This window comes from Muscardinus avellanarius (assembly GCF_963383645.1).
Source record: "Muscardinus avellanarius genome assembly, chromosome: 16".
Taxonomy (NCBI): domain Eukaryota; kingdom Metazoa; phylum Chordata; class Mammalia; order Rodentia; family Gliridae; genus Muscardinus; species Muscardinus avellanarius.
Genome location: NC_137802.1, coordinates 69,139,154 through 69,164,598, shown reverse-complemented (window position 1 = coordinate 69,164,598; position 25,445 = coordinate 69,139,154). Strand labels below are relative to the sequence as shown.

Below are 25,445 nucleotides of genomic sequence, written 5' to 3'. Positions count from 1 at the left end.
TAATGCTGGCATTACAAGCATTTGCCACCATGGCCCTCAGCTATTTAGTGAGGCCCTCTGCAACTTAATGAGACTCTGTTTCAAAATTAAAGAATTAAAAAAAAAAAAAAAAGGAATGGGTGTAGCTTGGAGGTAGAATGCCCCTGAGTTCTATCTCCAGTGTCACACATATACAAAAATTAAAATAAAATAAAATGAAGAAAGAAGGAAAGATAGACAGACAGATAGGGCTGGGGTGTAGCTTGGAAGTAGAATGCCCCTGGGTTCCATCCCCAGTTCCACACACACACAAAACCATATCACATGGAACTCAAGGTCGAGGCAGGAAGATCTCAAGTTCAAGGTCAGTGGGGGCAACTCAAAAACTCTGCCTCAGAATAAAAAGAGCTGAAGGAGAACAGTGGCACACGTCTTTAATCCTAGGACTCGGGAGGCAGAAACAAGAAGATTGCAGGTTTGAGGCCAGCCTCGACAACGTAGGGAGACCGTGTGTCAAAATAAATAAATAATAAATAAAAAGCCAGGCATGGTGGTGCACACTTGTAATCCCAGTACTTGGGAGGCTGAGATAGTAGGATTGCAGGTTCAAAGCCAGCCTCAGCTACGTAGTGAGACTCTCCACAACTTAGTGATATCCTGTTTCAAAATAAAGAATAAAAATTAGGGTTGGGGATGTAGTTCGGAGGTAAAATGCCCCTAGGTTACATCCCCAGTACCACAAAAAAGTGAAAATAAAAATAAAATAAATTAAATTAACTAAAAAATAAAAAGGAATAGAGGGTGTGGCTCCCAGAGGTACAATACCCCTGAGATCAACCCCCAGTATCAAAAATATTTTTTTAAGGCCGGGCGTGGTGGCGCACGCTTGTAATCCCAGCATTTGGGAGGCTGAGACCGGAGGATCGCGGTTCGCGGACAGCCTCAGCTACTGAGTGAGGCCCTCTGCAACTCAGTGAGACCCTGTTTCAAAATAAAGAATAAAAAATAGGGCAGAGACCAGAGCACCACAGTCGCAGACAGCCTCAGCTACTTAGTGAGGCTCTTTGCAACTCAGTGAGACCCTGTTTAAATAAAGAATAAAAAATATGGCCGGGGGTGTAGCTCGGAGGTAAAATTCCCCTGGGTTCCACCCCTAATACCACACACACACAAAAGAGAGAATCAGATTTCCAAATCTTAGTACAAAAACAAGTAAAATATTTTTGTATTGACTCTTTCTCTCTTTCTTTCTTTCTTTCTTTCTTTCTTTCTTTCTTTCTTTCTTCTTTCTTCCTTTTTTGTTACTGGAGATTGAATCCAGGGGCATTCTACTTCCGAGCTACACACACAGCCCTACTCTTATTTGTTTATGTATTTATTATTATTATTTTTCTTTGTGGTACTTGGGATTGAGCCCAGGGCCATTCTACCACCAGCCCTATTTTTTTTTTTTTTTTTTTTGGGTGGTACTGGGGTGGAACCCAGAGGCTTTCTACCTCCGGCCTATACTCCCAGACCCATTTTATATTTTTATTTAGAAACAGGGTCTCACTAAGTTGCTGAGAGCCTCGCTAAATAGCTGAGGCTGGCTTCGAACCTGTGCGATCCTCCTGTCTCAGCCTCCCAAGCGTGGGGATTACAAGCGCGCGCCACCTATTTTTAAATTTTGAAACAGAGTCTCATTAAGTTGCAGAGGGCCTCACCAAGTAGATGAGGCTGGCTGCAAACCTGATATCTTCCTATCTCAGCCTCCCAAGTACTGGAATTAAAGTGTGCCATACTTGGCTTTATTTTTATTTAAAAACAAGGTCTCACTAGGTTGAGACCACCATGGTGTGACACTGCCCAGCTTGTTTACTTATTTATTATTATTTGGGAGGATACTGGGGATTGAATCCAGGGGCATTCTACCTCTGAGTTACATCACCTCAGCCTATCTATCTATGTATCTATCTATCCATCCATTTATTTTTTGTAGTACTGGGGATGGAACCCACGGGCATTCTACCTCTGAGCGACAACACCAGAACTATTTTTTTATTCTTTATTTTGATTTGTTTTGTTTTTGTTTCGTGGCACTAGAGATGAAACTCAGGAGCTTCTACCTCTGAGCTATATTCCTAGCCCTATTTTTCATTTTGTGTTTTTTTTTTGTTGGTATTTTTTTTTTTTTTTTTTTTTTTTTTTTTTTTTGGTGGTACTGGGGTTCCTGGAAGCCCTTCTACCTCTGGGATACACTCCCACGGGCTACACTCCCAGACCTATTTTTTAACTTTTTTTATGTGGAAACAGGGTCTCTTAAGCCAGCGAGACTGGCTCCAAACCAGCGCAATCCTCCTGTCTCCGCCTCCCAAGCGCGGGGATTACAAACGTGCGCTACCACGCAGGCTTGGCTTTTTTTTTTTTTTTTAACTTTGAAACAGAATTTATAATGCCTCTACCATCTTGTAATCCATTAAGATGTATGACTACAATGCACCATAAAAAAATTTTAAATAGAGCAAGGTGTGGTGGCGTACACTTGTAATCCCAGTATGTGGGAGGCTGAGACAGGAGAATCTGGGTTTGCGGGCAGCCTCAGGTACTTAGTGAGGCCCTTTGTAACTCAGTGAAACCCTATTTCAAAATAAAGAATGAAAAATAGGGCTGGGGGTGTAGCTCAGAGGTAGAATGCCCCTGAGTTCCATCCCCAGTACCACAAAACAAACAAACAATAAATTTTGAAACAGCTGGGTGTGGTGATGCACACCTGTAATCCCAATACTTGGGAAACTGGGACAGAAGGATCTCAGGTTCAAAAACATCAGCAAGTAGTAAGACTCTCATCTTTGAGACCCTGTTTCAAAAATAAAAATAAAGCCAAGCGTAGTGGTGCACGCTCATAATCCCAGTACTTGGGAGGCTGAGACAGGAGGATCTGGGTCTCGGCCAGCATCAGCTACTTAGTGAGACCCCGTTTCAAAAAATAAAGACACTAAAAAAAATAGAGCTGGTGGTGTAGCTTGGAGGTAGAATTCTACTCAGAGGTAGAATGCCCCTGGGTTCCATCCCCAGTACCACAATAAACAAACAAACAAACAAACAAAAATAAAAACTAGAGCTGGGGGTATAGCTCAGAGGTAGAATGCCCCTGGGTTAAATCCCCAGCACCACAAAAATAAATAAATAAAAATATATTTAAAAAATGTAAAACAGGCCTGGGAGGTGTAGCTTAGAAGGCAGAATGCTCTTGGGTTCAATCCCCCGTACAAAAAATAAGTAAATAAATAAGTAATTTTTTTTTTTTTTTTTTTTTGCAGTACTAGAGATTGAACCCAGGGGTATTCTACCTCTGAGCTACATCCTCATCCTTTTTTCTTTTCTTTTTTTTTTTTTTTGGCCATACTGGGAATGGAACCCAGAGCATTCTACCTCTGAGCTACACCCCCATCCCATTAATTAATTAATTAATTAATTAATTAACTTTATTTACTTATTTTTGCTGTACTGGAAATGGAACCTGAGAGCTACATCCCCAGCCCAATTTATTTTTTATTCTTTATTCTTTCTTTCTTTCTTTATTTTGGTGGTACTGGGGATTGAACCCAGAGGCTTTCTACCTCCAAGCTATACTCCCAGACCTATTTTATATTTTATTTGGAAACAGGGTCTCACTAAGTAGCCGAGAGCCTCACTAAATAGCTGAGGCTGGCTTCGAACCTGTGCAATACTCCTGTCTCAGACTCCCAAGTGCTGGGATTACAAGCGTGTGCCACCATGCCCGGCTCTTTATTCTTTATTTTGAAACAGGGTCTCACTGAGTTCCAGAGGGCCTCACTAAGTAGCTGAGGCCGTTGTTGTGAACCATGATCCTCTTATCTCAGCTTCCCAAATGCTGGGATTACAGCCAGGCGTGGTGGCGCTCACTTGTAATCCCAGCACTCAGGAGGCTGAGACCAGAGGATCGCAGTTTGTGGACAGCCTCAGCTTCTTAGTGAGGCCCTCCGCAACTTAGTGAGACCCTGCTTCAAAATAAAGAATAAAAAAATAGGGCAGGAGCTATAGCTCAGAGGTTGAATGCCCCTGGGTTTCCACTCCCAGACCCACTAAAAAAAAAAAAAAAAGCTGGGATTACAAACATGCACCACCACACCTGGCTTATTCCTTATTTTGAAACAGGATCTCACTGAGTTGCAAAGGGGCTAAGTAGCTGAGGCTGTCCTTGAACTGTGATCCTCCTGTCTGGCCTCCCAAATGCTGGGATTACAAGCATGTGCCACCACACCTGGCTCCAATTTTTATTCTTTATTTTGAAACAGGGTATCACTAAGTGGCAGGGGGCCTCACTAAGTCGCTGAGGCTGGCCAGGAAACCGCAATTCTCCTTTCTCAGCCTCCCAAATACTGAGATTATGCTATTCTTGATTTTGAAACAGTGTCTCACTAAATTGCAGAGGGCCACCTTAAGTAGCTGAGGCTGGCCTTGAACCTCCTATTTCAGCCTCCCAAATACTGGGATTACAAGTGTGCACCACCCCGCCCTGCTAATAAGTATTTTGAAACAGGTCTCACTAAATTGCTGAGGCTGACTTCGAACCTGCAATCCTCCTATCTCAGCTCTCCAAGTACTGGGATTACAGCTATGCACCACTGTGCCTGTATTGATTACTTATTAAATTGATAACATGTTTCACTGGGCTAAATAAAAATGTTAAAAATAATTTAACCTGTTCTTCAGATTTTTTAGTGTGTTACTAGAAACAAGGCTGAAATGACATATTTGCCCACATTATTTTTAGATTGAACAGCTATAAACCACTTGTGGTGGTACACGCCTATAATCCCAGTACATAGAAGGCTTAAGACAAGAGGACTGCAGGTTCCGTGCTAGCTTGAGCAACTTAGGGAGACTGTTTCAAAATAAAAAACAAAATAGTGCTGGAGTGTAGCTCAGAGGTAGAATACCCCAGGGTTCAAATACCAGCACCAGCTGGGCATGGTGGCACATGTTTGCAATCCCAGCACTTGGGAAGCTGAGACAGAAGGATGGCACAGATTCAAAGCCAGCCTCAGCTACTTAGTGAGGCTCTCAGCAACTTAGTGAGACCCTGTTTCCAAATAAAGTATAAAATAGGTCTGGGAGTATAGCCGAGAAGTAGAAAAGCCCCTGGGTTCCACCCCACCCCTAGTACTGAAAACAACAACAACAACAACAAAAACAAATACCAGCACCACACATAAAAGCTTGGACAGCTCTGCTCTAGAGACCTGCGCAGGACTCAGCAGAGAAGAGCCCCATGTCCCACTAGTGACGTCAGCTCCAGAGGCAGTGGGATGGAACTTCCGCTGGGGACAAGGCCCGCTGCTCTTGTGCACAGATGTGCTGGGCTGTTCCCCTGGGAGTTAGGAGAGGGGAGGGAAGAGTGGCCCACCCTGGGGAGGGGCATAGCATACGTTCTACGTGGGCGAAGGCGCAGAAAGGCCCCCGGGGACAGCTGCCCGACTGCTGCATGTCGTTGCACTTGGTGGACTTGTAGATCTGGGAGGAACAAAGCAGAACTGACCGTCAGACTCCGCCAAGGGTGATGGCAGGCTCCCTTCCTCCGCGAGCTGGGCCTCTCCTCTCCTCCCCTCCTCTGCACTCCCCAGTTTTTCCCTGCCAACTTCACCCTCAAGCTCCTGAAGCAGTTCTCTACCACCCCCACTGCCACTAATGCCCTCCCATCTGGACCACAGGTCCAAGCAGCCCTCACAAAGGGACCGGCTCCACACAAGGCCTTGGCGGCGCTGTGCCCCCCGGGCGCCAAGACGCACGGCAGCCACGGCCAACCTGGACACGCCCCCACCAGGCCACCGGTGGGATCTGTACTGGGCCTCACCTCTGCGGCCACACAGGGCCACCCCGTGCCTCTCTAGGGGTGTCAGGGGCAGAGGCAGCACGTGCCTCTTTGTAGGTTGCATGAGACACAGGCACGGTGATGCTGCCCAGGTGAGCAGAGAACTGTGTCAGGGAGCTTACTGTCCCCTGGGCCCTGAATGAGGCACTTTCATTTTTTAAATCTTGGTGTCGCTAGGCTCCACTGCCCACAGGCCCCTCTTCCAGGATGGGACCAAAGGTGCCTCACTCTCCTTGCCTCTCCTTGCTTTCAAAGACCTGTCAAGCCCCCCTGGCCGGGGGCCCAGCCCCTCTCAGGGCCCACCTCTGGGTGGAACTGCTGCTCTGTGCGGGTGTGGCAATACTGGCAGACGTCTCCATTCTCACATTTGCCGGGATCTCCCCACTCGTCCCCGTGTTTGACGTTTGGACACGGAGATGACCTGGTCCAACAAGGGAGGGGTCAGGTGGAGGCAAGAGAGGACGAGACTGGGACCTAGACAGTGCCACCGGGATCCCTGCTCAGGGCCCCTCTCTGGTCCCCCTGCCTCACGGGGGCAGGCACAGAAACGAAAGAGACCAGCTGCGCAGCGAGGCCTCGTAGCGCCAGGAGCCAGGCTGTCCCTGGCCCCGCCTGGCAGCAGCACCAAGGACAACGCCGTTCTGCTCCCCTCAGCCAGGAGCAGAGCCCACAGCAGCCCGAGGAGAATCGGGCCACAGCCAGGACTACACGCCCCACACCGTGGCCTGGCCCTGCTCCAGCACACGCTGCAGAACCAGAATGGACAGGACTGAGGCCATCTCATCAGGGTCCTCATTCATGCAAGAGTCGGCCTGGGCGCCCGCAGTCGGCGTCCTTCCTAGGCCCTCCCCTGTCTGGGCCCTGTGACTCTCTCCCCAGGACTGGCCTCCCCGCCTCCCTGGGAGCCATAGTGGTAGTAGCCTCAGCCATGATCCCTTCCCTGCCACTCCTCCCTCCCCTGGCTGGCCTCCTGGGGCCAAAGGACCTGTATTTGTGCTTCCGGGGGCTCCGCCGCCGGTCCTTGCTGTTGTGGTAGTAGGGACAGGCATAGCCCTGGCGGCACAGCCGCGGGGGCTTCTTGCACGGCTCCGTCTTATAGTTCCCCAGCACATAAGCGGTCTCTGCACAGGGGCCAGAGGGCAGGGGTCAGGGAGTGGACTGGCACACCCCAAACAGCAGGAACAGAGTGAAGGGAAGGCAAGGAGAAGCCACTGGGAAGGACCCTGGAGCTGAGGTTCCCGTGAGGCACGAGCAAGGTCACCTCACAGGCCACGGGCACGCTGGGGAGCCAGAGTCAAGGCTGAGAGCCCAGTGAGCTGAGGGTGCTCCCCGCCACCCGCTGGGGATACTCACAGCTCACAGGCCCAGAAGGGCACCCATGAGGGCAGAGAACACATGCTCGTGTACCTAGGTATGCACGTGTATGCACATGGAAAGGCCTGGAGGACTCTCGGGATGCGTGTATCTGGGAGAACTCTCCTACAAATGCCTTGTGAATGACCGGGATGGGGGTGAGGGAGCGGGCTGCCGGCTGCCTCCCAGAAGAGGCAGTGGCTCTGGCTGCAGGCAGCTCGTGGTGTGAGTCAAGCCCCCAGGACAGCTATGGGCAGGAAAGGGCAGGGGCGTGGCCGCTCTGGGCCGTACCTTGCCACCGAGGCTCCTCACTGAGGATCTTTTCTATCATGGCGTGGCTCGCGGCCCCAGCCGACTGGCTCTCTATGCTGCCCTCTACTGTGGTCTGGCCGTTCTGCAAGGCCTCCATGGCCTGGAGCTCCCTAGGACAGGACAGAGGGGTGGGGAGGAAGCATGAGAGGGAGGAGACAGGAGTGGCACCACTTTTTCTGGCAGTTAGCGCGCCAGGCCCTGGCCCAGCCCACCTGATGTCGTAGACGGGGGAGCGGAGGTCATGGGGCCCGTGGGCGAACGCGCAGTGCAGGCCGTTCTTGGTGCAGTTGCCTTTTGAGTCAGTCTCGTGGATGCAGATTCCAGTCTTGTAGTAACGGAGGTGGTACCTGCGCTCCGTGTCCCCTGTGGTCCTGTGCAGGAACGGGCACCTGAAACACAGTAGTGGAAGTTCCTTCACTCTGCTGTCCGCAGCCGGGGCCGCCCTCTTCAACCCTGCTGTTCCCAACTGCTGAGGGTCAGAGAGGCAACTAACCCCTTGTCCCGAGCGCTTCAGCAGGCCGGGGGAGGGACAGCAAGCCCGACTGTGTGGGACGGCCTGGCATGCTCACTCCCCGGTACCTCCTGTTACCCTCAGCAAGGCTGAGACTCGGCAAGCGGGGCCTCTGGATGTTCCCTTCAGGAAGACCCGGGATCTGCCACCGCCCATGTGTCATTAGTAGTGTAACCTGCTGCCCTGCAGAGTCCGCAGGAAAACATTTAGGGCGAGCCAGTGGGGAACCGGCGAAGCTGCCTCTCAGAGCCGGCAGTCAGCTCTGTGGGGACTGCATGAGCAGCAGCAGCGGGTGGCGACAGGGCGGCAGAGGGTCCCTGTGGTCTGCAGGGAAAGACGAGAGAGGTCCCAGAGAGCCACCTCGACTCAGACGTGGTCCTTCGGCTTAAGGGAAGAAGGCCTACTTTGGCTTTCCATAAAGTAGGGAAAGGAAAGGGAAAGCTCCCCCTGCGGCGCCCTCAGGACGGCAGGTCTGCGCCCAGGTGTGGGGCACAGGAAGGTGGGCTGGGCTGCAGCCAGTCCTCCAGAGTGGCCTTGGCTGCTTCCTGGAATCTGCCTGGCCTGTTCTGAGGGCATCTGGCCGAGGAGACCTGGGCTCCACTCACTCGTCGCCCTCCGGGCAGAGGCCTGTGGCCTCGTCGTACTTGGTGCAGTAGACGTCGGGACTGTAGTTGAAGGTGCCGTCACGACGGCGGATGGACCGGCGGCGCCGCTGGTTCACAAAATGCCAGTGGAAGCAGGTGTAGGGCCGATGCTGTGTGCATTTGTGTTGCACAAAAAGCGGGCACTGCTCTGTGCGGAACTCCTTCAGGTACCTGCAGAGAGAGGCCGTGTGGGGCCAGGAGCAAAGAGAGAAACCCGTTGCTTCCCAGCAAGAAGCCAGCCACCAAGTCCCCTGAGGGCCCCGCCACGGGGTACCATTCCCACTGGGACGCGAAGAGAGGCCCAGCCTTGGGATCCGCCCCAACGTCCAGGTCCCAACCAAAGTCCTTGGCCACCACTGTCTACTATGGTGGCCGGCTGCAGTCTTCAGCAGCAGCTTGACTGAGCCCTTCCTGACGCTTCCCAGGCCAAGCCAACCAATCACAGGGCTTCACAAGAACAAAGCAGCTTCTCCCATACTTCCTGAGGGTCCCTGCTTCCCACAGCCACCTGCCAGCTCCAGGAAGCCCTTCCTGTGCCAGGAGTATGGTGGATGCTGTGGGTTGAAAGCTCCGCAGATGAGCACTTGGGGGAGATGTGGCCTTAGAACTGGAAGCCCAGCTCACAGGTACGCCTCCAGATGACTGCGTAAGGATCGTGTTCCAGAGATGTCTGCCGACGCTGCCTGGGCTCTCCGAAGACGCCCTCCCTCACAGCTTGGCCCGCCCCTAGTCTGCAGCAGCTGGGTCATTTACATCCTGGGGTTCTGAGTGCTGTCTGTCCATCTGGCATTCTCCCAACTCTTTCATCTCTCTCCTCTGCTCTGTAGCAGCCAAGAGACCCCATATCCTTCCTACACCCCACCAGGGGAGAGCCCAGACCCACTCACCCCTTATAGGACACACCGTCCTTCCGTATTTTTTATCCACTACCTGTGTCCAGTCTGAGGTGCTTTTAGACTAGGGCCCTGCCAGGGGGTGAGGGTCAGTGCGATTCCCTTGATTACTCAAGGCTAACAGGCTAGATTGTCTCGGCTGGGTGGTCCTGGAGGACGGCTGCAGAAGGCTCAGAGGCTGTGTGCACAGGGAGCATGTCAGGAGGCGCTGCCTGGCATGGACCAACTGCCTGGAACAGAGGCTCCTGCCCAGATCCTTGGGGCCTTGCTCATGTGACTGAAGAAAGGGCAGGGTGGGGAGCTTGGGGTTGGGGCTAATCAGAGGCTCTCTTTTTTTTTCTTTTCCTTTTAACATCAAACTTAGGCTGAGATAGGAGGACCGCAGGTTTGTGGCCAGCCTCAGCTATTTAGTGAGGCACTCCGCAACTTAGTGAGACCCTGTCTCAAAAATAAATAATAGAAAATAGGGCTCAGAGGTAGAATGCCTCTGGGTTCAATTTCCAGTACTGGAAAGAAAAAAAACAAACCTTACTTATTTCGGTGTTCATTGAACCCAGGGCCGTCTATATGGTAGGCAATTGCTTTACCACTGAGCCACATCCCCAGCCCTCACATATGCCAGCAGGAGCTCTACCAGCTTGGCTACATACCCAGCCTCACATAGTTGTTTTTTATTTTTTTTTTGGTGTGTGTGTGTGTGTGTGTGTGTGTGTGTGTGTGTGTGTGTGTGTGTGTTGGTGGTACTAGGTATGAAACACAGGGGCATTCTACCTCTGGGGTCCACTCCCAGCCTGATTTAATTCTTTATTTTGAAACAGGGTCTCACTATGTTGCAGAGGGCTTCACTAAGTAGCTGAGGCTGGCCTTGAACCTGGGTCCTCCTGTCTCAGCCTCCCAAGTACTGGGATTATAAGCATGTGCCACTATACTCAGCTTTCATTTTTTATTTTGAAATAGGGTCTCACTAATTTGTGGAGGGCTTTACTAAGTTACTGACGCTGGTCTTAAACCTGCCATCCTCCTGTCTCAGCCTCCCAAGTACTGGGATTACAGGTGTGCACCCCCATGCCTGGGCATTCGGCATGTTTACTGAACTTCTCCTGGTAGCAGACACAATGTGAAAGGACATGGCCACCGAAGAAGGAGCAGGTCCTTGTCTTTAGCTCACATTTCTTTTTTCTTTTCAGTACTAGGGATGGAACCCATGTGCATTTGACCTCCAAGCTACATCCCCAGCCCTGTTTTTATTCTTTATTTTGAAACAAGGTCTCACTAACTGCAGAGGGCCTAAGTAGCTGAAACTGGCTGCAAACCTGTCTCAGCCTCCCCAGTACTGGGATTACAAACATGCAGCACCACGACCGGGTCCTCATAACACTTTTCACGCTGACTTTCCATTCTGGTGTGTATGTCCCATAGAAATGGTAGCTAAGAGCCTTGGAAACCCAAAAGAATCCTTGACCCCGGCCAGGATAGCGTAAGAGAAGGAGCGGATAAGGAATCAGGAAGGAAGTTTTAGGAAAAGAAAACTGTGAGCTCAGACACAGGCCATGACTTGTTTCAAAGGCCCCAAGTGCCTCTGGGATGTGAGTGGAGCAGGAGAAACACTGGAAAAGGAAACACTGAGATGTGGAGTGGGAGGCTCCGGGCAGGAATCTGGAAGGCTCCCTAGGGCCTGATGCTCCCCTGGCCCCCTTGACATTTGAACAAAAGTCTTTTTTCCTGTCTCCCTGTCTGTCTAGGTAGAGAGAAAAGCTGTGCCTATATGCTGCATGCAGGTACCAAGTCCTGGCACCAAGTTGGGGCACATATCCTCCAAACTACTAGGCCAATCCCTCTCTTGGGAAGTACATATCCTTCCTGACATTTGGACTCACTAGGAGACAAATTCAGGAGGTAACAGATAAAAATGGGAGAGGCTGGGCGTGGCACATGTAGGTAATCCCAGTACTTGAGAGGCTAGACAGGAGAATCTCAGTTGGAGCCCAGCCAAGGCAATTTGGTGAGATTATTTCAAAATAAAAAATAAAGCTGGGGCGTGGTGGCGCTTGGGAGGCTGAGACCAGGAGGACTGCACACGTTCAAAGCCAGCCTCAGCTATTTAATAAGGCTCTCAGCAACATAGTGAGACCCTGTTTCCAAATAAAATATAAAATAGGTCTGGGAGTATAGCCCGGAGATAGAAAGCCTCTGGGTTCCACCCCCAGCACCACCAAAAATAAAAAAATAAATAAAAGCCAGGTGTGGTGGCGCACGCTTGTAATCCCAGCATTAGGGAGGCTGAGACCTGACGATCCTGGTTTCCAGACTGCCTCAGCTACTTAGTGAGGCCCTCCGCAGCTTAGTGAGATGCTGTTTCAAAATAAAGAATAAGAAAATAGAGAGCCGGGCATGGTGGTGCACGCTTGTAATCCCAGCATTCGGGAGGCTGAGACCAGAGGATGGCGGCTAGCGGACAGCCTCAGCTGTTTAGTGAGGTCCTCCACAACTTAGTGAGACCTTGTTTCAAAATAGAGAATAAATAATAGGGCAGGGGTTGTAGCTCAGATGTCGAATGCCCCTGGGTTCCATCCCCAGATTCCAAAATAAATAACTTAATTAAAAATTAAAAATAAAGCCAGGCGTGATGGTGCCCACTTGTAATCCCCGTGCTTGGGAGCCTGAGACAGGAGGATCGTGCAGGTTTGAAGCCACCCTCAGCTGGCTTGAGAGACCTTGTTTCCAAATAAAATATTAAAAAAAAAAGCCGGGCATGGCGGCGTACACTTGTAATCCCAGAATTTGGGAGGCACAGACCAGATGATTGTGGTTTGTGGACAGTCTCAGCTACTTAGTAAAGCCCTTTGCAACTCAGTAAGACCCTGTTTCAAAATAAAGAATAAGCCAGGCATAGTGGCACACACTTATAATCCCTGCACTTGGGAGGCTGAGACAGGAGGATTGCACAGGTTCGAAGCCAGCTTCAACTACTTAGTGAGACTCTGTTTCCAAATAAAGTATAAAATACATCTGGAAGTATAGCCCGGAGGTAGAAAAGCTCCTGGGTTCTACCCCCAGTACTACACACACAAAAATAAATAAAGAATAAAGAATAAAAAATAGGGCTGGGGATGTAGCTCATAGGTAGAATGGCCCTGAATTCCATCTCCATTACATAAATAAATAAATAAATAAATAAATAAATAAAATAAATAGAGTTAAGAATGTAGCTGAGACGTAGAATGCCCACGGGTTCAATCCCTAGTACCTCCCAAAAAAGGGGGGCTGGGTGTTTAGCTCAGAGGCAGAACACCTCTGAGTTCATTTCCCAGCACCCTCTCCCAAACACACATACACAAAGAAAGACCCTATTTCAAAAACAGAGTCAGGCGTGGCGGCACACGCTTGTAACCCCAGCGTTCAGGAGGCTGAGACAGGAGGATCACGGTTCGTGAACAGCCTCAGCTACTTAGGCCCTCTGCAACTCAGTGAGACCCTGTTTCAAAATAAAGAATAAAAATAGGATAGGGGGTGTAGCTTGGATGTGTAAGGCCCCTGGGTTCCCAGTACCGCAAAAAAAGAAGAAAAGAAAAAGGCCTGGAGGTAGCAAGGCGTGGTGGCACAAGTTTGCAATCCCAATACTTGGGAGTCTTGAGACAGGAGGATCGCAGGTTTGAGGCCAGCCTCAGCTACTTTGTGAGGCCCTCTGCAACTTGGTGAGACCATTTCAAAATAAAAATAAAAATAAGCTGGGCGCGGTGGCTCAATGCTTGTAATCTCAGCATTTGGGAGGCTGAGATGGGAGTATCACGGTTTGAGGACAGCCTCAGGTACTACTTAGTGAGGCCCTTTGCAACTCGTGAGACCCTATTTCAAGATAAAGAATTAGCCGGGTGTGGTGGGGCATGCTTTTAATCCCCGCACTTGGGAGGCTGAGACAAGAGGATCACATAGGTTTGAAGCCAGCCTCAGCTACTTAGTGAGGCTCTCGGCAATTTAGTGAGACCCTGTTTCCAAATAAAGTATAAAATAGGTCTGGAGTATAGCCTGGAGGTAGAAAGCCTCTGGGTTCCACCCCCAGTACCACCAAAAATAATATTAATACTAAATAAATAAAATAGAATAAAATAGGGCTGGGGTATAGCACAGAGGTAAAATGCTTCTGGGTTCCACCCCCAGTATCGTGAAAAAAGAAAAAAAGCCTAGGGGCATAGCTCAGAGGCAGAATGCCCCTCAATTCAATCCCCAGTACCATAAAAAAAAGGAAAAGAAAAAAAAGGTATGCAGTGTTCTTACTAAAATTAATAAAAAGTTGTAAAAACTCCTATTCAAAACTTTTGTGTGTGTGTGTGTGTGGTACTGGGGATTGAACCCAGGGGCACATTCTGCCTCCAAGTTACACCTCCAGCCCTATCTTTTTATTCTTTCTTTTGAAATAAGGTCTCATTAAGATGCAGAAGACCTCGCTAAGTAGCTGAGGCTGGCCATGAACCTGCGATCCTCCTGTCTCAGCCTCACAAGTACTGGCATTACAAGTGTGTGCCACCACGCCAGGCTAATCAAAACTTTTTGTTGCGGCACTAAAGATTGAACCCAGGGAGATCCTACCTCCAAGCTATACCCCCAGCCCTATTTTTTATTTTTATTTTGAAACAGGATCTCACTGAGTTGTAGAGGGCCTCACTAAAAAGCTGAGGCCGGCCACGAACTGCAATCCTCCTGTCTCAGCCTCCCAAATGTGGGGATTACAAGCATGTGCCATCATGTCTGGCTTAGTCAAAACTTTTAAGTCATAGCCGGGCGTGGTGGCGCACGCTTGTGATCCCTGCACTTGGGAGGCGGAGACAGGAGGATCGCGCTGGTTCAAAGCCAGCTGCGCACGCTGGCTTAGGAGACCCTGTTTCCAAATAAAAATATAAAATAGGTCTGGGAGTGTGGCCCGGAGATAGAAGGGCTTCCAGGAACCCCAGTACCACCAAAAAAAAAAAAAAAAAAAAAACCAAAAAAAAACTTTTAAGTCATAAAACACCATACTAGAGTGGGGCATGATAATACATGCCTAGTAATCCCAGTACTTGGAGGAGGCTGATTTGGGAGGATTGCAAGTTCAATGCCAGCCCTAGCAACTTAGTGAGACCCTGTTTCAAAATAAAAAACTTAAAAAGGGCAGGAGGCACAGCTTGGAGGAAGAATGTCCCTGGATGGGTTTAATCTCCAATAATTCTCTCTCTCTCACACACACACACACACACACACACACACACACACACACACACGTTAATGCTAATATCAACCTTTCGTTGTGGAACATTACTACCTCTCTTCAGTGGGGGTACTTTTGTAAATAGCCAAAGTTTCCCAGGAAGAGGACCTAGACCTTCTGGTTCCTTGTTAGAAGTCATTTTGTTATGACTGATGGTAGCCATATGGTGTTTCAAATATTAACAGGAAACAAACGAGTCAACTTGAACATGAAAAGCAAACTGTGATATGAGGAATAAGGAAGAGGAGGAAACGCTTCAGTACTCAGATATGACATGAGGATGCTGTCACGGGCTTTAGCATCTTTTCTCCTAAACAGAGGCACCAACAGGAAAAGGCCGCCTCACAGAGAACGCTATGAGGCTTCTAAGCTGCTAGGCTCCTTCCCATCTTCACCTCCTCCTCAGCTCTTGTTTCGCTGTCAAATTCTACACACTGGCAAAGAAAAAAGGGGTGAAAGTTGAGGGATTTTATAGAGAAATAGCACAAAGATTGTTATGATTACTAGAATAGAGCCACTAATATAATCTTAAATGCCTAAAACACACGGCCTGTACTAAAAGAAATGTCCATGTGAGCCTTGAAACTATCACCTGAGTGGCTGAAAGATGGGCTCCAGTGCATGTCAACAGGACAGCAACTTTCCTGTCTGCCTCCCAGCCTAGGAGTGACCCCAATTCGTTTTATGAAGGTACTAGGAAAAATGTGCTTATTCCTTGTAATGACTGTCAATTTAGAGACAATTAAAATATAACTACCAAGCCAGGTGTGGTGGTGCACGCTTGTAATCCCAGGCATTTGGGAGGCTGAGACTGGAGGATCACAGTTTGCAGACAGCGTCAGCTATTTAATGAGTCCCTCTGCAACTTACTGAGACCCTGTTTCAAAATAAAGAATAAACAATAGGGCAGGGGATATAGCTCGGAGGTCAAATGCCCCTGGGTTCCATCCCCAGACCTGCAAAAAAACAAACAACTACCAAGAACTAGATGTCTCAAACTTGCTGTGAGTAAGCCGGTTGTGGTGGTGCACACTTGTAATCCCAGTACTTGGGAGGTTGAGACAGGAGAATTGCCAGTTCAGCCATTTGTGAGGCTCTCTGCAACTTAGTGAGACTCTGCTTCAAAATAAAGAATAAATAAAAATAAATAGGGCTGGGAGTGTAGTTTGGAGGTAGAGTGCCTCTGGGTCCAATCCCCAGTACCTCAAAAAATCAAAAACAAAAAACTTGCTGTGAGTATACACTTATCTCAAAATCCTCTCCACATACAACATGGGGGCCATCAGCCTAGAATGGACCCACAGGGAGGGACACAGCTCTTGGGAAGGCTGGAAAGAGCACCGACAAACTTTTTCAAACCACAGGCTTTCTCCCACACTGAGGAAATGCTGCCGACCCTTGGCAACAGGTCATGTGACTGAAGGCTTTTTGTTTTTCTTTTGGAGGGTCTGGGGATGGAACCCAGAGGCATTCTACCTCCGAGCTACACTCCCTACCCTATTTTTTATTCTTTATTTTGAAACAAGGTCTCACTAAATTGCAGAGGGCCTCAATGAGTGGCTGAGGCTGTCCGCGAACCACAATCCTCCGGTCTCAGCCTCCCGAATCCTGGGATTACAAGTGTATGCCATCACCCCCAGCCAAAATGTACACTTTAAAATGGTGTAGTGAGGCCCTTCGCAACTCAGTGAGACCCTGCTTCAAAAAATAAAAAGAGCTGGGCGTGGTGGCGCACACTTGCAATCCCAGCATTCAGGAGGCTGAGACCAGAGGATCACGGTTCGTGGACAGCCTCAGCTACTTAGTGAGACCCTCCGCAACTTAGTGAGACCCTGTTTCAAAATAAAGAATAAAAAATAGGACAGGGGGTGTAGCTTGGATGTCAAATGCCCCTGAGTTCCATCCCCTACCCCATAAAATAAATAAATAAATTAATTAATTAATTAAAAACTAGGGGTGGGGATGTAGCTTGGAGGTACAGTGCCCCTGGGTTCCATCCGTGGTACCAAAGTAAAATAAAATAAAGTGTGCATTTTTATTTTTTGGTGGTACTGGGGTTCCTGGAAGCCTTCTACCTATTTTATATTGTTTTATTTGGAAACAGGGTCTCTTAAGCCAGCAAGGCTGGCTCGGAACCAGCGCGATCCTCCCATCTCTGCTTCCCAAGCGCGGGGATTACAAGCGTGCACCACCACGCCTGGCTAAAGTGTACATTTTGAAACCGGGCGTGGTGGCGCATCCTTGTAATCCGAGCATCTGGGAGGCTGAGACAAGAGAATTGTGGTTCACAGACAGCCTCAGCTACTACTGAGTGAGGGCCTTTGCAACTCAGTTGAGACCCTATTTAAAAATAAAGAATAAAAAAAAAAAAAAAGGCTGGAGGTGTAGCTTGGAGGTATAATGCCCCTGGGTTCCATCCCCAGTACCACAAATAAAACAAACATAAGTGTACATTTTGGTGGTTTTCTGTATATTTATCATGTTGTGTAACCATCCCCACTATTCAACTGCACATTTCTAATACCCCCCAAATAAACCCCATGTACATATACTTATCACATGTACTAATTTTACCCAAATTTTCTCTATAGATGTTTCTGTTGCCCAGGCAGGTATTTTGAGATTTCTGGATGGGGCAATCCACAGAGTATGTATATGGTAAGAAAACAAAGTTACATTGTTCAGAAGGACACTAAACTCACATTCTTGGCATTTTCCCCAATTAGGCTAACATAATTTTTTTTCTTTTCCTTTTTTTGGGGGGGGTGTGGTAATGGGGATTGAATCCCAAGGGCATTCTACCTCTGCGCTAGATCCTCAGCCCTATTTTATTTATTTTGGAACAGGGTCTCAGTAAATTGTGGCAGGCATTCCCAAGTTGCTGAGGCTGGCCATGAACCTGCCACCCTCCTGTCTCAGCCTCCCAATTACTGGGATCACGGGCGTGCACCACCACGCCCCGTTAGCCTAACGGAATGTTTGTGTTGGTTAAGAATGGCAGAAAGACTTCCATTCGACGTCCATCTCACGTAAACACATCAGTGCGCCCAAGATTCATCCAAGGTGTTAAAAGGAGGAGACAGTCTACTAGGATTAGCCATAGCTGCCCGTAGTTGCAATTTCAAAATATAGAAGGTGCACAGAGATAGTGGGAAAGCTTCCTTTAGTATCAAGCATAGCTGGATTTAAAAAAATAATCAAATACCCAACACAACAAAAAAATTAAAGCAAATACTGCCCAGCTTGGGAAAATAACCACTAGACCAGTCCACTATGTAAGCTTGCTTTTAATGCAGCCTGACTTCACTCTTCTAACCTACCATCTTTCCTAGGGAGAAAACCAAGCCTTAGCAAAGGTGTAGCAGGGAAGCCTGCAGACGTGTGTGGCTGAGGCTGCGCGGGCTCAGTAAGCTAGGTGTGCTCACGGCTTCTACGACACACAGGAAGGAGACCTCACCTTCAGCATCAGGGTGTTGGAAGCGGGAGGTAGTAGGTCCACGAGGGTGTCTTGCTTTTGTGCACTTATCTGGGGTGCTATTTCCAGAGGAGCTCCTTTATAGAGTGTGCCCAAGATGGATTTCTCTAAGTTGCTCTCAGAGTTGTCCAGCTGCCCTCACCAATAAGTCAGTCTTTGTAGGATGATAGAAATCACCAAAGCAGATGCATATGGGTTGTGGGGAAGCCTTCTTTAGTATCTAACATAGCTGGATTAAAACAAAAAAACTTAACCATTAAGCAAATCTTAACTTTACTTAGATTATAGCAAATATCAACTAGGCGTTAAATTTAAAAGTCTACCCTGAGGATGGGCACTTTAACACTTATTAACAGGGATTTTGTGAGTTACTGTGAAGGCTGCAATAAGCCCTTAGTTTTTGCTCAGCAATCTCTTAGTTCTCTGTGATAAACAGTAAATAAGATCCAGAAACGCTGACTGGCGATTTAACTCATTCTCTCTGAGGCTGCTAAGTAACCCGTCCACTGACTTGCTGTAAAACACACTGCAGTATTAATGGTTTACAGTTGTACTGCAGTCTGCAGTAATAACTTAAATACACGTTCACTTCCTGGATTTCCCAAAATACCATCAGATGCAATCAAGTGACGTTTGTGACATTTATGTAATGTGTAAACTAACAAAACTTCCTCAAAATAGCTATCTGTAGAATAATGCTACATTAGTTTTACTATTGCTATCAGCCCAGGAAACCAGTCACAAATTAAAACGATACCTAAATACACAAAACTAGCAAGCATTTATCCTGCCTCCTGAGAAATCACCCAGTGGTCAGAAAACTCCAGCAAACTTTCACTAAACTAGAATTTTATTTTCCTTTTCTGAGGGAATTAAGTACGAGAATCAACTGCAGCTGAAAGAATTCAAAACAGACGTCTCCGCGGCATACTTCCTCTTATAGGTCAAAATAATGAGGAAAGACACCTGAGTTTTTTTGGTGTATGGGTACTGGGGATTGGACCCAGGGGTATTCTACCTCCAAGTTACACCCCTGGCCCTATTATTTTTATTTTGAAACAGGGCCTCACTACATTGAGAAGAGTCTCACTACTTACTGCTGAGGCTGTCCTAAAACCTGCAACCCTCCTGTCTCAGCCTCCCAAGTACTGGGAATAGAGACATCTAATGCCCAGCTGACATCTGAATATTTTATTTCTTTTTATTTATTTTTGCAGTAGTGGGGATGAAGCCCAGGAGCATTATATCTCCAAGCTACACCCCCAGCCCTATTATTTTTTTTTTTTTTGCGGGTCTGGGAATGGAACCCAGGGGCATTTGACCTCCAAGCCACATCCCCAGCCCTATGTTTTATTCTTTATTTTGAAACAGGGTCTCTCATTGCTTCTCGGCCTTTTGGCTAAGGTCAAGTGTGAAACAGGGTCTCACTGAGTTGCAGAGGGCCTCACTAAAAAGCTGAAGCTGGCCATGAACCGAGATCCTCCTGTCTCAACCTCCCAAATGCTGAGATTACAAGCATACCACCACACCTGGCACACATCTGAATTATTTATTTATTTATTTATTTATTTATTTATTTATTTATTTACAGGTCTGGGGATGGTACCCACAGGTATTTGACCTCCGAGCTACACCCCTGCCCTATTTTTAATTCTTTACTTGAAACAGGGTCTCCTTAAGTTGTGGAAGATCTTACTAAGTAGCTGAGGCTGTCCGCGAACCATGATCCTCCTGTCTCAGGCTCCCAAATACTGGGATTACAAGCATGCTCCACCACAACCGCCTTCATCTGAATATTCTATTTTTTTTATTTTTATTTTATTTTATTTTTTTTTTTTGCGGGTCTGGGGATGGAACCCAGGGGCATTTGACCTCCGAGCTACACCCCCTGCCCTATTTTTTATTCTTTATTTTGAAACAGGGTCTCACTGAGTTGCAAAGGCCTCACTAAGTAGCTGAGGCTGTCCGCGAACCGCGATCCTCCAGGTCTCAGCCTCCCGAATGCTGGGATTACAAGCGTGCACCTCCACACCCGGCTTTCATCTGAATATTTTAGATGGCACTTTTTGGTAACCTTTCAACTTCAACTGCACACTTTTTTTTAAACTTTTCTTTTCTTTCTTTCTTTCTTTTTCTTTTTTTTTTTTTTTGGTACTGAGAATTAAATCCAGGGCATTCTACCTCCGGGCTACTCACCCAGAACATTTTTTCTTTTTCTTTTTTTGGCACTGGGGATGGAACCCAGGGGTTTCTACCTCAGGGCTACACTCCCAGACCTATTTTATATTTTATTTGGAAACAGGGTCTAAGTTGCTGAGAGCCTCACTAAGTAGCTGAGGCTGGCTTCAAACCTGCACGATCCTCCTGTCTCAGGCTCCCAATTAGTGGGATTACAAGGGTGTGCCACCATGCCCAGCTTCACCAAGCATATATATATATATATATATATATTTTTTTTTTTTTTTTTTTTTTAAACAGGATCTCACCAGGTTGTGGAGGATCTCACTATGTTGTTGAAGTTGTCCTCAAACCTGCAATCCTCCTACCTTAGCCTCCCAGTTAATGGGATTACAGGTGTGCACCACAACACCTGGTGTAGCTAACATTTTTAGGTACATTCTGGAACATAATTGTTACAAAACTTCCTATTCTTTTTTTTTTTTTTTTTTTTTTTTGATAGTACTAGGGGTGGAACCCAAGGGCTTTCTACCTCCGGGCTATACTCCCAGACCTATTTCATATTTTATTTGGAAACAGGGTCTCACTAAGTTGCTGAGAGCCTCACTAAGTAAGTAGCTGAGGCTGGCTTTGAACCTGTGCGATCCTCCTGTCTCAGCCTCCCGAGCGCGGGGATCACAAGTGTGTGCCACCACGCCCAGCTTGAAACTTCCTATTCTTACATCTATTTTTATAAACTCTTCTAATGTACAAGATGAACTTTTAAAAAGTGGTTTAAATCTAGTCTGTCAAATGAAAAGACAAATTACCTAGTAAAATAAGGCTGTGTGGTTCTTGTATTGGTAGAGTATTAACACACATACGTTATCATTTCCCTGAATGGGAATCAAATCTGGAAGCTACACAACAGATGAAATTCTTTCTTATGGTACTGGAGACTGAATCCAGAGGCCTTCCACTTCTGAGCTATACCCCCAGCCAATTTTTAAAATTTTTGTTTTGAAACAGGGTCTTGCTAGGTTCGGAGAGTCTCCTTACGTTGCTGAGGCTGGTTTTGAACCTGCAATCCACTTGTCTCGACGCCCTAAGTACTGGAATTACAGCCATGTGCCACCAAGCCTAGCTAACAACAGATGAAATTCTGATATAACTGTTTCTGCAAGAACTGAATTCTTCCAACCCAGCACAACTGTTGCTGCACCACTTGATGAAAGGATTGTCTCCGTTTTTCTTGAATGCAGGATCATTCAAGAGTTTAGAAAAAATAATAAAGCAATTGTTCTCCAAACAATGTTAAGAATAATCTAGCCAGGTGTGGTGGCAGTGCACACTTATAACCCCAGTACTTGAGAGGCTGAGACAAGAGGATCACAGGTTCAAGGCTAGCCTCAGCTAGTGAGACCCTCCATAACTTAGATTCTGTTTCAAAATAAAGAATAAAAAAATAGGACTGGGGGTGTAGCTTGGAGATAAAATGCCCCTGGATTTAATCCCTAGTGCTGCAAATAATAATAATCTTTTCATGTTTGTTTGTGGTACTATGGATGAAACCCAGGGAGATTCTACCTCCGAGATGTACCCCAGCCTTAATTATTCTTTTATTCTGAAAGAGGATCTAACTAAATTGCAGAGGGCTTCAATAAGTAGCCAAGGCTGTCCACGAACTGGGATCTTCCTGTCTCAGTCTCCCAAGTACTGGGATTATAAGCATACACCACCATCCCTGACTTTTCTTTCTCTTTCTTTCTTTCCTTCCTTCCTTCCTTTCTTTCCCCAGGAGGATTCTACCTCTGAGCTACTCCCCCAGCCCTATTTATTTTATTTTAGCGGTATTGGGGATGGAACCCAGGGGCATTCTACCGCCAAGCTCCACCCCCAGCCCTATTTTTCATTCTTTATTTTGAATCAGGATCTCACTGAGTTGCAAAGGGCCTCACTAAGTAGCTGAGGCTGTCTGTGAACCCGGATCCTTCTGTCTCAGCCTCCCAAATGCTGGGATTACAAGCGTGCGCCACCATGCCCGGCTTCCTATTTTATTTCTAATTTTAAAACAGGGGCTAAGTGGCTGAGGCTAACCACAAACCTGCAATCCTTGTGTCGCAGCCTCCCGAGTACTGGGATTACAGGTGTACATCACCGTGCCTGGCTATAAATAATCCTCTTAAGAAAAGGAGGATTTGAACTGTAAGTACTTCAACTGCCACACAAGAATAAAGACCAAGAAAAGCAAGTATTCAGGAAGGCAGTTTTGGCTTTGGGTAGATTATTTGCCAAGATCATCATTAGGGAGCATAAGATTCAATCTTAGTGCAAATTTCTCTAGATTATTACAAAGACTAAAGCATATCTCATAATTTCAAACATCAGGTATTAAAACACTCTAAATTTAAGATAGGTGTGGTAGCATAGGTCTGTAATCCCAGTACTTGGGAGGCTGAGCCTGGAGGGTTGCAGGTTCCAGGACAACCTCAGCAAGTAGTGAAACTCTTATCACCCTAACAAGACCCCGTTTCGAAATAAAAATAAAAATAAAATTGGGCTGGGTGTGTAGTTTAAAGGTAAATGTCCGTAGGGTCAATCTCCCATAATACACATACACACACCCTTCAAATTTGGCACATTTGTAATCCCATTACTTGAGAGGCTGAGACAGGAGGACTGCAGATTCAAGGCCAGCCTCACCAAATTACTGAAGTACTCAGCAACTTTATGAGACCGTTTAAAAATAAAAATATCACCAGGTATGGTGGCGTACGCTTGTGATCACAAGATTCGGGAGGCTGACCAGGAGGATCACGGTTAGCCAGCCAGCTTCAGCTACTTGGTGAGGCCCTTTGAAACTCAGTGAGACACTTAAAAATAGGGCTGGGGGTGTAGCTCAGAGGTGGAACGCACCCTGGTTCCATCCCCAGTAGCGCAAAGCAAAAAAAAAAAAAAAAAATTGAGGCCCTCCACAATATAGTAAGACCCTTTTTCAAAATAAGGAACAAAAATACGGCTGGAGGTATAGTTTGGAGGCATAATGAGCAATTCAATAGATGATCCCATATTCATTGAAACATATTCTGGAAACTGATGATGCAAGGGAGAATGGAAAAAAAATTCAAGGCAGCCGGGCGTGGTGGCGCACACTTGTAATCCCTGTGCTTGGGAGGCAGAGACAGGAGGATCGCAGAGGTTCGAAGCCAGCCTCAGCTACTGAGTGAGGCTCTCAGAAACTTAGTGAGACCCTGTTTCCAAATAAAGTAGAAAATAAAGGCCAGGCGTGGTGGCGCACGCTTGTAATCCCCGTGCTTGGGAGGCAGAGACAGGAGGATCGCACAGGTTCGAAGCCAGCCGCGCCGGCTTAATAGACCCTGTTTCCACATAAAAAAGTAAAAAAATAGGTCTGGGAGTATAGCCTGGAGGTAGAAGGGCTTTCAGGAACCCCAGTACCACAAAAAAATAAAAAAAAATAAAAAATAAAAAAATTCAAGGCAGCTCTGAATTAGCAAACACTGAAATAAAAAATGTTCCTAGCCGGACGTGGTGGCGCACACTTGTAATCCCAGCATTCGGGAGGCTGAGACAGGAGGATCACAGTTCGCAGACAGCCTCAGCTACTTAGTGAGCCCTCTGTAACTTAGTGAGACCCGGTTTCAAAATAAAGAATAAAAAATAGGGCTGGGGGTGGAGCTTGGAGCTTAAATGCCCCTGGGTTCCATTCCTGGTACCACAAAAATTAATAAATTAATTAATTAATAAGGGGTTGGGGGTGTAGCTGAGAGGTAGAACATCCCTTGGTCCACCAATTGTACTACTGCCATCATCTGTGTCCTCACACTCCCTGTACCTACTCTGGCAGCTTCTGGATGTCCATTAATTCTACCAAGAAGGCAACGGATTTCTCTGAGTGTTGGAGATAAAAAGAAAAACACCTGGGGCTGGAAATAGAGTTTGGTGATGGAGCACTTGCCTAGCATGTGCAAGGTCCTAATTCCATTCCCAGCACAGCAAAAACAGGAACTGAACAAAGGTATCAAATACATACAAGCTCCATCATCCAGCCAAGCTCCGGCTCTTTCATCTACTCCTGATGATTTACTAAAAAGCTCAAGAGCAGAGTCCGCTACTTGTCTCTACTCCACAAGGAATGAAGAAGACAATCAAGAGAACAAAGACTCAGTTAATAGCAAACTGATCAGCCATTTGAATACATATTTCATAGTATACTTAATGACAACACAACATAGACACACAGGTTGCTCATTAGAAGGAACACAAAGATTTAGGCCGGGCGTGGTGGCGCACGCTTGTAATCCCGGCATTCGGGAGGCTGAGACCGGAGGATCGTGGTTCGCAGACAGCCTCAGCTACTCAGTGAGGCCCTCTGCAACTTAGTGAGACCCGGTTTCAAATTAAAGAATAAAAAATAGGGCTGGGGGTGTAGCTCGGAGATCGAATGCCCCTGGGTTCCATCCCCAGACCCACAAAAAAAAAAAAAAAAAGAAAGAAACACAGGTTGCTGAAACCAACACTTAACATTACTCAATGAAGCCAGCTGTGCTGGTATACCCTTGTAATCCCAGCATATGCGAGGCTAAGACCGGAGGATCGCACTTTGAGGACAGCCTCAGCTACTATTTATGAGGCCCTCTGCAACTCAGTGAGATCCTGTTTCAAAATAAAGAATAAAAATAGGGCTGGGGGTGTAGCTCAGAGGTAGAATGCCCCTGGGTTCCATCCCTGGTACTGCAAAAAAAAAAAAAAAAAAAATTTACTCAGTGAGTTCAAGATGAGTTCGAGGTGGCACATGCTTGTAACCCCCTTTACTTGGGAGGCTGAGACAGGAGAGTCCCAGATTCACCTACAGCCTCAGCAACTTAGTGAGGCTGTTTCAAAATAAAAAATAAAATAGTGCTAGGAGCCAGGCGTGGTGGCACACGCTTGTAATCCCAGCATTCGGGAGGCTGAGACCCAGAGGAACGCGGTTCATGGACAGCC

General features: G+C 47.2%; 1 protein-coding gene across 2 annotated transcripts in view; it reads right to left on the bottom strand.

Moving 5' to 3' along the window:
• UNK (unk zinc finger) overlaps window positions 1-25,445 on the bottom strand; it is a gene marked incomplete at both ends in the record, with an annotated part of 36,742 nt that overhangs the window by 9,509 nt on the left and 1,788 nt on the right. For both annotated transcript variants that reach the window (XM_080713750.1, XM_080713749.1), the window contains 6 exons: window positions 5,412-5,496; window positions 6,158-6,275; window positions 6,840-6,975; window positions 7,499-7,629; window positions 7,732-7,908; window positions 8,636-8,845. In XM_080713750.1, the coding sequence (XP_080569876.1) occupies window positions 5,412-5,496; window positions 6,158-6,275; window positions 6,840-6,975; window positions 7,499-7,629; window positions 7,732-7,908; window positions 8,636-8,845 (857 nt within the window). The remainder of the gene's footprint in view (window positions 1-5,411; window positions 5,497-6,157; window positions 6,276-6,839; window positions 6,976-7,498; window positions 7,630-7,731; window positions 7,909-8,635; window positions 8,846-25,445) is intronic.